We start from the raw sequence: 14,648 nt of genomic DNA, 5'->3' as shown, positions 1-14,648 counted from the left end.
AAAGACAAAAACTGTTACAACCCTGGGGCTTCATTTATACAACATTTATACAAGCACAGATTTGATTGTATGACCATTTGTACATTCTTGTTCAGGTATGACTTTTAAAACAAAGTTTTTGATGTGAAAGAATTTGTAGATTTATGCACGTTTCCAACCCGACAGACGAATCTTTGGCAGGATCTGTTTGACTGGAGGCAAAACGAATTACTGAGGGACCACCTTCACCCATCCCCTAGATTTTACCTCATAAGATATCTAGCCTACATCATCAAAACCATGCATGTATTCAGTTGAAAAATATTTACACAACATGAAATATTATTAAGTCATTAATATGCTATAGTTAATGCATCTTACTATCAGACACTTAATGTGTGGCTCTGCTGAAGGAAGACGCATACTGGCGAGCAACAAACTCTCGGGAAGGATTAAAATAAAAGTACCACAACAAACAAGATGACTGGCAACAACGTTAACTTATTACTGTTGGATTCTGCTTTTCTCGTGTGGGAAACTAGACTTTTCTTCCAGTGTTGTAGGCCTGTAATCTTGTTGAATCATTATAAGTTAGATATTTAAAAGCAAGTCAGAATAAAAAGCTAACGTTCATCACAAAGTGAACTAAACTGAGACGGTAGTAATGCAGCTGTAATAGATTACCTCCACGAGCCTCTTCACCATGAATGCCAGTGTGCTGAGAGGTTGTGATCCATGAACACGCGCTTCTTGTAGATATAATAAGTGTAATAAGTCAATTGCAAATCATGCAAAATTTTAATATTTTAAATAATTTAAAGAAAACTCTTATTTACACTGAATTGTCTTTTTTTTTCTTCCAAAAATAATACAGGCAAAATAGGGCTACTGCAGTCAGATCGCATGGCAAATATTCTACTGTTCAGCACTGCAGAGAACCACCTTTTTAGACTGGGCTGATGTCATTGTACCCAGTGATGAGTGACTTTTAAGGCCTTTTTTATGATTTATAAATGCCTCAGTCGCACTTCATGTTTGAATTAAAGTGAAACTGGATAACAAATTTTTTTTTATCATACTTCTCCACGTTTTCACAATATTTCATCATCAAAGTGATTGTCCATGGCCATTTTTTCTAAGTCAATGTAGCCCTCATCAGGGTCATCCGATTCCTTCCTCTGGTGGACAGTGACTGCTGCATTTTCGTAATCATCTTTGTCATTGTCCATCTTGTTCCCTGTGTAAGTAATAGCACATGTGGTTTTGGTACATTAGGAAGGATTGTGTCAAACTACACTCAAAAATTTACATTGTTAAACAAATGTTACGGTAGCACACTTTCATAAAGCTGCTTCAGATGGTGTATGTACTTATATACAGGGTGATTTAAAAATGATTAATCCGATTTCAAAGTGATTTATTTCACTTGTAAATCATTGCAGAACAATGCATATTGATGAGCATAAAGTTTATGTAATTTATTATGTAAAAAGTGCTCAATATGAACCTCCTCCAGCTATACGGACATCAACGCTATATATATATATATATATATATATATATATACTATATATATAATATATAGTATCTATACATATAATGATGTTGGTGTATGTGTGTGTGTGTGTGTGTGTGTGTGTGTGTGTGTGTATACAATAATGGTTTTTGACCATTCTTCCAGAAGTGCATTTGTGAGGTCAGATGATGGACGAGAAGGCCTGGCTCCCAGTCTCTGCTCTAATTCATCCCAAAGGTGTTCCGTCGGGTTGAGGTCAGGACTCTGTGCAGGCCAGTCAAGTTCTTCCACACCAAACTCACTCATCCATGTCTTTAGGGACCTTGCTTTGTGCACTGGTGCGCAGTCATGTTGGAACAGGAAGGGGCCAAACTCCCCAAACTGTTCCCACAAAGTTAAGAGCATGAAACTGTCCAAAATCTCTTGGTATGCTGAAGCATTAAGAGTTTCTTTCACTGGAACTAAGGGGCCGAGCCCAACTCCTGAAAAACAGCCCCACACCGTAATCCCCCCTCCACCAAACTTTACACTTGGCACAGTGCAGTCAGACAATTACCGTTCTCCCGGCAACCGCCAAACCCAGACTTGTCCATCGGATTGCCAGACGGAGAAGCGTGATTGATCACTCCAGAGAACACGTCTCCACTGCTCTAGAGTCCAGTGGCAGCGCTTTAGACCACTGCATTTGACGCTTTGCATTGCACTTGGTGATGTAAGGCTTGGATGCAGCTGCTCGGCCATGGAAACCCATTCCATGAAGCTCTCTACGCTGTTCTCGAGCTAATCTGAAGGGCACGTGAAGTTTGGAGGTCTGTAGTGATTGGCTCTGCAGAAAGTTGGCGACGTCTGCGCACTATGCGCCTCAGCATCTGCTGACCCCGCACTGTCATTTTACGTGGCTAAGTTGCTGTCATTCCCAATCGCTTCCACTTTGTTATAATACCACTGACAGTTGACTGTGGAATAATTAGTAGTGAGGAAATTTCACGACTGGACTTGTTACACAGGTGGCATCCTATCACGGTACCATGCTGGAATTCACTGAGCTCCTGAGAGCGACCCATTCTTTCACAAATGTTTGTAGAAGCAGTCTGCATGCCTAGGTCCTTGGTTTTATACACTTGTGGCCATGGAAGTGATTGGAACACCTGAATTCACTGATTTGGATGGGTGAGTGAATACTTTTGGAAATATAGTGTGTGTCTCAAAACCTAGTGAGCTCTCTACATAAGCAGCATTTTACGTCACAGTATGCGCACTCCCGACTAGAAGGCTGTCCCAATTCTTAGATATCTCAAATATGATGCCTACTGAGGTCTCTCATTTTGGCCGAATATCAAGAGAGCATCGGATGTTTCCTCAGCCGCTGAGGCAATCCCGCGATGCAGCACGGCGCAACTTTTGTTTGAAGATGGCGGGCAGAAGCGCTTCACCAAGCAGCGACGTCATCTTCAAATTAAGTTATTCTGATTTTCTGGGGTATTTATCCGTTTTCTAGTCATAAAGGTGCACAAATAGCCTGTGGTTTCCGCGTTTGACCTATTGTCTATTTTGCTGTTTCATTCAGAGCAAATACAATTAAAATCATATATAAACTGCCAGAGCAGATCCATGTTGGCTAAATGTGATTCTGACGGCTGAGGTAAGTAAACGCCGGTCTCGTGCAGTGGGCGGGGACAAGCAGCGACGTCACTGTTGTCTAACTAGCGCGTCTCATTTATCTATCTTATAAGGATGGATGACGGCTGGAACGCTGCCTACTTAGACAGCTGCCTGTGTAGACAGCGGCTACTTAGAGAACTCACTAGTTTTGAGACACACCCTGTGTGTGTGTGTGTGTGTGTGTGTGTGTATGTATATATATAATATATATATATGTGTGTGTGTGTGTGTATATATTATATATATATATATATATATATATATATATATATATATATATATATATATATATATACACACATATATTATTTATAATATTTATCTGTCTATCTATTTTATCAAGAAGCAAACAGCTAATTGTTGATTGGTTGATTGTTGAAATGGTGTAATTCCTTATACTGTCCTGCACAACTTTTTGTTTACCTGCAAAGTCATTGCCCAGTGCCATATTCCCCACATTACCCTCCATATTGACATAGTCCACATCACAAACATCTGAATCTTCTCTCTGGTGAAAAATAGTTTCTGCATTTTCATAATCTTCATCATCCATCTCATTCTTCCTTCTTGCAGTCCCGTATGTGTTTTTGGCACCTACAGATTGATTGTGTGGAAAAAAAAAACTTGCTTCAATACTAAAACTGTGATTTGCTAACCAGGCAGCAAATTTCTCCACACAAAAGTGAGATGTTATGTGAACACCAGTGAACAAAAAGCAAAGTTTGTTAAATAACATAATTCAGAACAAAAAGTACTCACAAACTCTATGATCTGTCTCCACAGCCATCTGACCTTTTTGTTTTTTACATCTCTTTGTAAAGAAAAAGATGATTGGCACTAATATGAGTAACAGTCCTGCTGCCACTCCAGAAGCCATGAAGGGAATTGGTGACACTGCAAAAGAAAGACTTTAAAGACTTTCTTGTTTTAAACAGAGAACAAATTATCAAACAAAGACTGGTGCATGTTACTGTACCTTTCACAGTGACAGCCAAGAGTTCAGTGGTAGGAGAGTTAAAGGTGCGTGAAGACACGTTTACTTCATAAACACAGCTGTAGTTTCCCTGGTGGACAAAATCTGCCTCAGGAAAGAAGAAGGTGATTGACTGGTTAATAGCTGACTGATTTCTGTTTCTGGATCCATTGAACTCCAAGTGGAAGGAGCTTCCTGGGTGCTGTGTTTGAGTGGAGCAGATGATGGAGAAGCTGTGGCCCCTGATCACCTCTGACCCTTGAAGCCACCAGTCAAACCATCCATCAGGAGCACTGAAGGAGATATTGGGCTGCAGCAAGTTCACTGGAAAACAAGAAGAACTTGTATAGAGATTTGCAGACTGATAGTCAAGATTTGACTACAGACACTCCGAATCAGACATGTCTTACTTTCAACAGAGAAATGAACAGAACTGCTTTTTACCATGAGAAATTTTCAGATAATCCATATGATTTAACTGTGATATGCGCTGTGACCTTCTCAATACTTATTTAATATAAATTAAGCAAGCAAAGTTCTCCACTACCTGCAGAGCAATGCACATCATTTTATCTGTCAAGGCCTATTTACACCAATTTTTTTCCCCCAGTTTTCTCCCCAATTTAGCCATGTCTACTTCCACCCCTCAGCTAAGTTCTCCCAATCACACAATTCAACCAGTGCTAAGAGTGTGAAGCCTAACTCTTGCTTCTTCTAACCTCTGTGAATCCAGACACAGCATCTTTTCGATTTACTGCTAACACAAACTCATTGGACAGCTGAACACACTTGGAGGAGAACACTAAGGCTGTGTTCAGATAGCAGAATGTTTTCCACAAAAAATGAGGAATCCGCCAGTGAGAAGCAAAGCGGAGAAAAATGATCGGTGGCCGAACAAGCAGAGTCAGTGGAATCTGCTTTCATAATGGCATTATGCAAGAAATATGCTTTGCCTTCTGAACACATCCAAATTGCCAATACTGACACAGCTAACAGATGCTGGGGCTGCGCTGAGTGGGTTTTGGGGGTAATCCTACCCACCCAGACAGAGTGAGAGATGGACTTGTCTCCAATTTAAGGTTTTTAGCATGAAAATTTACACATTTGCCAAAAACAAACTTTAAATGAATACAACATTTAATGAAATACTAATGCTAAATATTTTAACATAATTAAAATTTCAGCTCATTCTCTGAATCTTTTACTGATACTACGTTATGATGAATCCCATAAGTTCTTTGCTGTTTTACGTTGAGAAACATTATTTTTTAATTGTTACACTGTTCACCTGTGCAGTCTTTCACAACTCTCCCCAACTTTACTTCTGAAAGACTCTCTGGGATGCTTTGTTTGTATCATGTTATAAAATCATGCCACTGACCTGTTGCCAATTAACTTTATTAATTTATTATTATTAAATTAGTTGTGAGATGTTCCACCAGGACCATCTGCTCCATATGGGCGTATATTAAAAAAATCAACATTTGATATGTTGTTTTTGTACCATTTTTAATTAAATATAGGGTTTAAATACCTAAAGTTTGTACCCACCCAGAGAGAGAGAGAGGCCAGTTGGACTCCTGGCCATGGATAACTGTAGTATCATATTGATTAAACTTTCACACCAATATTTAACGTAGTGCAACCTTTTTATCAGGTCTGGTTGTGTTTTTAATGCATTAGATATCAAGACTGAGGGCTTATACTCTATTTAGGGCTTATAAGTCTTGTGATTCTCAAATACAAACAGGGAGCTGAATATATTCTAGCTTTTCACTAGCAGTGACTTTGCATCATTCAATACAAATGGACAGATTATTTAACCCAGTAAATCCACTTTGAAGTGTAGAAATTAGTAAAAGAAGACAATTATGAAATAGATTGTGTAAGTGAAGGACAATAGGTCAGAATAACTTTTACCAAGCACTAGGTTTGAATGTGTTGTCTGTAGTTTTCTGCAGTCGCTGTCCTGAAAGTATCTGGAGAAGGGTAAGCAGACAAAAAATATCTGCAGGCTAGTAGTTGAAAGTTGGTTAATGATTGTTTCAGAATTGTGTGGTTCTGAGAGCAATTTTTTTTTTTATTTATTGTATTGTGAGTGATAGTGCTGCGCTAGCATTAACATAAACATTAAGTGCTTTCCAAATAGAGATACTTAATATTTTTTTATTATTACTTATTTTACTTCAAAATCTGAAGCAGTTTGTGGGAAGATGATTTTTCAAGTGGTGTTTGCACTCACCCACAGTAATGTTAATCGAGCTGCTCCTAGGTGATGTGATGTTGTTTCCGTGGTATGAATAGTCACAGCTGTACAGGCCCTGATGTGAGGAATCCACAGTCAAATCGAACGTCGCTAAAGATTCAGCTGTTTCAGTTTTTATTGATTCCCCATTTTTGTACAAAGAGAAGTTTGCAGAGATGCAGGTTGTGTTCAGAGAGGTACATCTGAACCGAACAGCCTCCCCAGGTGAGACGGTAGAGTGTGATGAGTTCAAGATGAACGTGGGGGGTGGGACATCTGTTAAAGAAATATGACCAGTAATGTTGTAAACACTCTATATTACTGTTAAACTATTATAACAGTGCACTACTGCAAAAAGGTCTACTTGAGCAAAACTCCAGCATCTTCTTCATGGCTACAGTTCTCCTTTCCAAATCCGCCATGTAAACACTCAGTTAAGTAGCTCTCAGTTCCTCTACATCCAACATTATCCAGCCATGTTGGCTCTCTTCCCTGACCAAAGGTTGCATTTTGAGGGGCGCTGACCGCTCTGCCACATCCCATATGTCTGCACAAAACCTCTGCATCCTTCATGTCCCAGTTATTACCATCACTTTATCGCCTTGTGCTGGATCTCCACTCTACCACAACAGCGACCCTTACCGTTCATCAGGCTGATCTCAACTTTGGTCTGTTTTAGTATATAGAAACCCAGAAATGTTTATTAGTTTTCTAAAGTTTATTACTGATAGTGTTCTTTATTGATCACTGGAAAATAACTATTATATGGGATCAATATTCATTTGCCATCAATTTAAGGGTTTTAATTTAGAAATGTTCTTTATGTGAATATAATTTAATTTAAGTACAAACATTAAATATTTTAACATTATTAAAGTGCATGGAGTCTTCAGACATTATGGAAATGATGAAATATGGGCTGTCACGCATCCCTCTGGCTCAGAGGTTTCCATGGACTTCAACTCCCAGAATCCTCCAGGAGATCACATGACTCCTGACCCTCCAGCATGCTCCAATCACAGATCTCTCTCACCTGAATACTAATCTGTAACACCTGTTGACCTCTCATTAGCTTTAGCAGAAAGCCTGGGCTTTTAGAATAGTTCAGTGTGAGGTATTGCTTGTTTTTTGAGCTACTGAGTGTTTATTTCCTGTGCTGTGTTTTTCTGGTTTTGACTGATCTTCTGTATTTTGACTTACCTGTTTTTGCCTGACCGCTTTTGGATTATTTTTGCCTGTTATGTTTGTCTGTCTTTACCTGCTGCCTTTACTGGATTTGACCTGTGCCTGTTTCCTGACAACGATTCTGGTTGACAATTCCAACAGTAAAGTCTTTTTTGCCCCTTTTTATCTGCGAGCGTCTGAGTGGTTCTGTCACTTTACATAGGCCCAGTCCCATGTCACCCCTCGCCCCTACCACTTAGTCCTACCCCTTCATTTTGCGTGTTCTTGTCTAGGGTTAGGGTGTCCCAGCTTTTTCAGAGACTCCAAACAGAGTGTTATGACAAACAAAGGAAAACCAGTAAGATGGTTGCACCAAGGAAATTTTCTCTGTTTGTTGTCGTTTAGATGTATTATGATCCTTTTCTTCATAACAAGCATAAAAAATCTGTTAGCAGTATGCTGATGTATTGGTAGCTAGCTAAGTTTCCTGTTTCACCTTAAGTAGATCAACAGTTACATTCTGGCCCCTCAGGCGTCAGAACTGTTGCACCATTTTAGGTGGAATGGGAAATGTAGCTAGCTAGTTCAGTAATGAGTCCACTACAGTATGTAATTCATATTGAACCCACTTATTCACTGAAAAGGAAACTTACCAGAAAACACTGAAGCACTGAAAATACTGGTTACTGAAACAAAGAAGGGATTTTTTTGTTAAACCAGCAGCCACAGTGAGACAGTAACTTTTCATTCAGTTTTCATAATTATTAAAGTTTCCATGACAGGTTCAGCATTTTGATTGATCTTTTTCAGTGCATTATTCAGATGCCTCAAATATCAAATAAACGGAAGGTGTAAAAAGATGCAGAAACAGTAAGGAAAACTAAACTCTTTGAAGCTACCTCAGTTGTATGTACGTGGCACCATCAGGCATTCACGGTGACGGAGCAGTATCATAGGTCAGAATTGTTTTTTATAAATACAGTAAATAATCTGTACATGAAAATACACCAAGTTTTACATTCATTTTACATTTATTTTTAAAAAGTACAATTGTGTAATTAGAAGTCAATTTATAGTCAGTAAAATTATTTGCATATATCTTTAATTGCAATGTATATGAAGTTTTTTTTTAATTCATTAAACCAAAATGAAGTGCTGTTATTTACTATGGTCGATAATGCTGATAATAAAAAAATTGTTGGCAGTGAATCATGTTATCGATTACTTGGCTTAATCATATTTGTGCTCCCCATTTATTGAACATAGGGAAATACAGAAATTGTAGACTGCAGTACAGTGTCGTGCACGATTTAAAAAAATCAAAAAATAAGAAAACTCTTCATGTTAACGACAACGGGCCTCATATACCAATATCTTCCTAGGTTTTTTCTCAATTTTTTTCTTGAGAAAGGTCGTAAGAAAAAGTCTATGGCAGTGTTCTTAAAGTGCAGAACTGTTCACACTGTTTGTGCTCTTGAGTGTGTGTAGATTCTGTTCTTACCTAAGAACAAATCTCAAATAAAAAACACAGGTGAATGTCAGAATCTTCGTAAAAACTGCGTAAGTGGGTTTTAAGAAGAAATTTCTTCTTAAGAACAGTTGGTGGATTTTTACAGTATTTAAATGTTGACTGATGACAATGTATTTATGAAAGTGCCAACACTGCATGCATGGTTATCGCTGCTTTTACGTGTGATGAGCTGCTTTACGTCCAACATGGCTGATGACTGGACTATTAGTGTGTGTGATTTATTATATCAAATTGTATTACATTAATATAATCAACCACGCAGAAGTGTAATTTATTTTCCCTTATTATCTAGGACATAAGATGGTAAGATTTGTGTTGTTCCTTTATTTCTTCTGCACCTTCTTCAGGAGCAGTGGAGGAAATCTGTTGCTGTGCCTTTGGTTGGTTTTAGTTTCCCAACTAATACATTATAAAAACAGTCATTTGTTGCAGCCCAATAATGTTTATACTATGTAGTCAATAAAAAATACAAATAGTTTGACTTTCTATTAAATGAGCCTGATAAATGCTATAGAAAATTGATTGCAAACATCCTGAAGGGGGCACTCTCGCTGTTTCTACTCGTCAGTAAACCAGTGGAGTAGGCAGAAATAAAGTTTTGAGTAGGCCTGTGAAAAAGTGAGTAGGCTTGATGAATACAGTTTTCAAATGTCCCACAGTGTCATAATATCAGGTTAAAGCACAAATAACCTCACTGCACTATATATTCATCATCAGCATCATCATCATGGTGATACAAAACAAAGCAATCAACCAAGGTTCACATAAACACAACCAACACTGCAGCACCCTTTACTATAGAGCATAACCGAGTTAAAATGATACAGCTGAGATGTACGTTACAAAGATGACGACAGAAACACAGCAAACTTAAAAACTAAACTTAATCATCTAAAGTCTAAAGCATGCTGCCACAGCAGGTGTGAAAATGTTTATGGTCTATATTTGAATACTAAATGTAGGTAAAACCATACTATATATAACAATTAAAGCCCAGCAATATCTACTACAAAGAAATTACACTGTTGCAAAAGTTGGTTGAAAATGGAGGAAAAGTCATTTGTTGAAAACATCTGTAGTGCTTTGTGGAATATGTAGTTCATTCTGATGTTAAAAACATTAAGTTTGGTATCATGTACCATTGCATTTTTTTAAAATTTTCAAACCTTTTTTGTACTTCACTTTTTTTGATAATGCCAAGATTGATCTTGTGGCTGTTTGGTTTGGTTAAGTGCTTAAAACTATTTTTATAATTATTTTTTGAAAATGCTCATGGAAAAAAGTAACAATGTTTTACATCCAGAACCAGAACATCTGGAAAAAGTGGGCACTCACTGTTCAGATATAAATTTTCAGTTTTAGTATCATAAGCTATATTAAAGGTACAGTAATTTGAGTGAGCAATCAAAAAGCCTCATCAAAAAGATTATTTACTATAAAAATCAACAAAATACATCTGTAAGACTAAACTACAGACACAGCATGTAAATGATTTACTACAGTCAAAAACAAATTGAAAATTGTAAACAATAATGGAATTGAAAAAATAAATATAATTTACCGAACAATAAAATGAGATGAGCTCTCAGCATCCTGTGCCTCAGATCCATGTTCAAGCCTTTGTTTAGTTTGATTTCAACCACAGTGTGCACTGCTGCCGTCTTCACTCTTCAGTCTTGTTTCACTCTGAAGTGCTGATGACTGTTTTATGAGGCTGCAGAGGTGGAGTTTCCTGTTCTGTAAAAGCCCAAACTAGCAGTTAAAACCTCGACTAGAACTGCAAACTTTAATAAATTAGTTTTTTAAATTCAACACCAGAAGTGTTTAAAAGTGATTTAATCACATCCTGAGTATCTAAACCTGGATTAATCACATCCTGAGTATCTAAACCTGGATTAATCACATCCTGAGTATCTTAACCTGGATTAATCACAGTCTGAGTATTTAAACCTGGATTTAACATGGATTTATCATAGCCTGAGTTAGAGCTGGGCGATATGGCCAGAAACGTTATCACGATAAACAAAATTCATATCGTTCGATATCGATACATATAGCGATAAATGTCAAATCATGATTTCTTTCACGTTTGAAGGCTGATTTTGCTCCTGGGTGGTTAACTGTGGTTTTAAACTATCACTTACGGTCCGATCCTGACAAACACTCACCAAACAGTGGAACATTTCACTAATCTGTCATGGGACAGTGGGAGAAAGTTTCTGAGCTGTTTTTATCAGCTTGAAATGCACAGCTGCAATTTTTGTAATAGTCATGATTTGAGAAAGAAAACAGTTTATTTTTAGCTGTCTGGTGACGAGCGCTCGGCTACCCCGCTACAAATGCTGAACAAGTGGCCAACAACAGCGCTAAACTCTTTAGTTTCTCAACAACGTCAACTCGGTTCGGTAGGTCACTGCTGTCACTCCCACCACATCCACCACATCCATGTCAGAGCAGATCACAGTATTCAGACACCAGCTAGACGACTGGATTTCTCTATGCTATCGCAGTAGTTTAAGGGGTGAACCGCAGTGTATCTGACGCTCGCTGTGTAAAAGCATTATCTGCAGTGTGAATCTCTCACACCAGTCACAGAGTCCTCCTTTTAGGTACGTTTAAACTGAAAGCGGTGATTTTGTGTCTTGTTTGATCTACTGTATCATCAATTCACCGTGTTTTGCCGGAGCGCTGCTTCAAGTTAGCCAGCAGCTAAAAACAGCTAGCCTGGAAAGATAGCGCTCTCCCGCTCTCCAGTGCCTCACAGCTTCCTCAGCTTACTTTCGAACATGAACCCACTTCTTTCTTTCACTTTCGTTGCTCGAGAATGCACTAATACTAAAATATGACAGTTTGGCGCTGTAACACGGCGCTGCAGACGTGATTTAACACCGCTAAAGTTGTTAGGATGCATGGAAAGAGGTGAGTTCGCTGTAGGACAGTACAGTTACATCACTGACCTCCTCACTCGGTCACAGGAGAACAGATCGCCGATAACATCCACTCAGACAGGGAATGTATAACTCCGCATTTCAGCCGTTGCTAAAGTATATTTGGCGACCCTTTTTTTACTCGTGGCCCCCTCCCTCTCTAATCAAGTCGAAAAATTCGGAAGTGCGCCCTCTCCTGGCGACAGCAGAGTAGTGTCGCTTTCCTTGCAGTAGAAAACGCCACCAGAGCTTTCGCTAAAACGTGGGAGTGTGAGAATGGTGTATTATATCGAACATTTATCGAACCTGTCTTATCGCTCTATCGAGGAAAAGTTATATCGCGATACTTATCGTTATCGTTTTATCGCCCAGCCCTAGCCTGAGTATGTAATCACAGTATGGATAAGTTCAAGTTCAAGAGTTTTATTGTCATATGCACAGCAGAAACAGGCAGTTACACTGTACAATGAAATTCTTACTTTGCTGTTCCTCCATTCACCAATAAAATCTAATATAAATATAAATATAAAAAATAGAGTGTAAGAATATATTAAATACACTGAAAAGTAGAAATACACTAAAAACAAAAGTAAAAAAGTACAGTTATATGTGCAAAGTTGAAAGAAAAATTAAAGTTACATGTGCGTATGTAGAGCAGCGGTTCATAAAGTGCATGTTGCAAGTAACAGATGTGAACAGTAGTATTCTGACAGCAGCAGTACAGTGTATGTAAGGTGCAGTTATTGAGTGCAAAGTCAGCCAAAAGTTAAGCCAGTTCAGAGTGGGAGGGGGGAAGAGGTAGTGAGTGAGGTGTTCACAAGTCTGATGGCCTGTGAATAGAAACTGTTCATCAATCTTGTAGTCCTGGACTTCACACTCCTGTAGCGCCTGCCTGAAGGTAGGAGTGTGAAGAGTCTGTGCTGGGGGTGTGTACTGTCCCTGATTATGTTGTGGGCCCTCCTGATGACCCTGGTGTGATAAATGTCCTGTAGTGAGGGGAAGGCAGCTCCTGAGATGGACTGTGCAGTTTTGATCACACGCTGGAGAGCCTTTCTGTCCTGAGCAGTGCAGTTTCCATACCAGACCGTGATGGAGCTGGTAAGAACACTCTCGATCATACTCCTGTAGAAGGTGCTGAGAATTTTGGCTGGCATGCCAAATTTCCTCAGCCTTCTCAGAAAGTACAGTCGCTGCTGGGACTTCCTGATGATGAGGTGTGTGTTGTGAGACCAGGTGAGATCCTCACTGATGTGGATGCCAAGGAATCTGAAGGTTTTCACCCTCTCCACCTCTGTCTCACCTATGTACAGGGGTGTGTGCAGCTCTCGCTTCCTCCTTGGATCAACAGTCATGTCCTTGGTCTTGTCTGCATTCAAGGAAAGATTGTTGTCATGACACCAGGCCACCAGCTCAGCCACCTCCTTCCTTTACGCTGTCTCGTTCCCGACCAGTGATCAGTCCAATGACTGTAGTATCATCAGCAAACTTGATGATGCTGGTGTTGTTCTGGGAGGCCACACAGTCATACGTGAAGAGTGTGTACAGAAGGGGGCTCAGCACACAGCCCTGGGGGACCCCTGTGCTCACTGTTCTTGTGCTGCATGTGCGGCTGCCGACTCTGACTGACTGGGGCCTGTCTGTTAGAAAGTTCAGCACCCAGTTGCAGACGGCGGGTGTCAGTCCGAGGGCGAGGCGCTTTTCTGAGAGTTTGTGTGGGATGACTGTGTTAAATGCTCAGCTATAGTCAATAAAGAGCATGCTGACATATGTGTCCTTGCCCTCTAGGTGTGTGAGGACTGTGTGAAGGGCAGTGTTGACTGCGTCGTCTGGACCGGTTCCGACGATATGCAAACTGGAGAGGATCTATAGTGTTCGGAATGGTCTCCTGGATATGAGTCATGACTATCCTCTCGAAGCACTTCATCACGATTGGGGTGCGTGCCATGGGGGTGATAGTCATTTAGGCAGGTTACAGCGCTTTTCTTTGGGAGGGGCACGATGGTGGTGGTCTTGCAGCAGGATGGCACAAAAGCTTGTGCGAGTGACAGATTGAATATGTCCACAAACACATCAGTCTAGTTTCTAGTATTTAGTTGAACGTTCCTTAAACACAGACAGAACATCTACAGCGGACTATCAAAATACAGTGTTAGTAATATTTTAATTAGACAAATTCAAATCCACCACAAAGATTATACACATAAAGGCCCAAGATTTCCAACATTGGTCATCAAAGTAAAAATGGTATATTAACATTAGGTACAAATATTGTTTTATAGTACTAAATAAAAAAACAAATACAAAAATAATTGTTACAGATACAATAAAAAGGAATTTTGTCAAATATGTATAAATAAGAAAACACAGATAAAACAACTGAGGTTGTTTGTAACATCTTGTAACTGAGTGAGTGGGGTCTCTCAGCTACATATAACGCAATAATAAAATTTTTACCCTGCAGTAAAAATACACACATGCACACTCACGTTTCCAGTCTTCCCATAGCGTGTGAACATAGTGTTTCTCAAGGCCACTAATGTGGAACTGCATGCGCTCACCAGTGTGAAACTTTTATGACATCACAGGCATGAATTAACCACAGAAGCTTAAAGGCTCCTAAAAAGAAATGAAGTTGTCTCTGAGATGAGTGC

At 39.3% G+C, this 14,648-nt stretch overlaps 1 protein-coding gene across 1 annotated transcript; it reads right to left on the bottom strand.

Annotated features, from left to right (window-relative positions):
- Positions 1-1,069: 1,069 nt before the first annotated feature.
- Positions 1,070-10,734, bottom strand: LOC118801817. The gene is made up of 7 exons (XM_036562191.1): positions 10,632-10,734; positions 8,193-8,225; positions 6,373-6,651; positions 4,134-4,454; positions 3,917-4,051; positions 3,581-3,751; positions 1,070-1,216 (listed from the first exon to the last, which is right to left on the bottom strand). Exons 1-7 carry the CDS (start codon positions 10,678-10,680, stop codon positions 1,071-1,073), a joined length of 1,134 nt encoding a protein of 377 aa, XP_036418084.1. The 5' UTR covers positions 10,681-10,734; the 3' UTR covers position 1,070.
- Between the last annotated feature and the right edge of the window lie 3,914 nt (positions 10,735-14,648).

The sequence above is a fragment of the Colossoma macropomum genome, unplaced genomic scaffold (assembly GCF_904425465.1).
Source record: "Colossoma macropomum unplaced genomic scaffold, Colossoma_macropomum, whole genome shotgun sequence".
Lineage (NCBI taxonomy): Eukaryota > Metazoa > Chordata > Actinopteri > Characiformes > Serrasalmidae > Colossoma > Colossoma macropomum.
The sequence above is the reverse complement of the archived record's forward strand: the minus strand, read 5'-3'. Positions and strand labels throughout refer to the sequence as shown.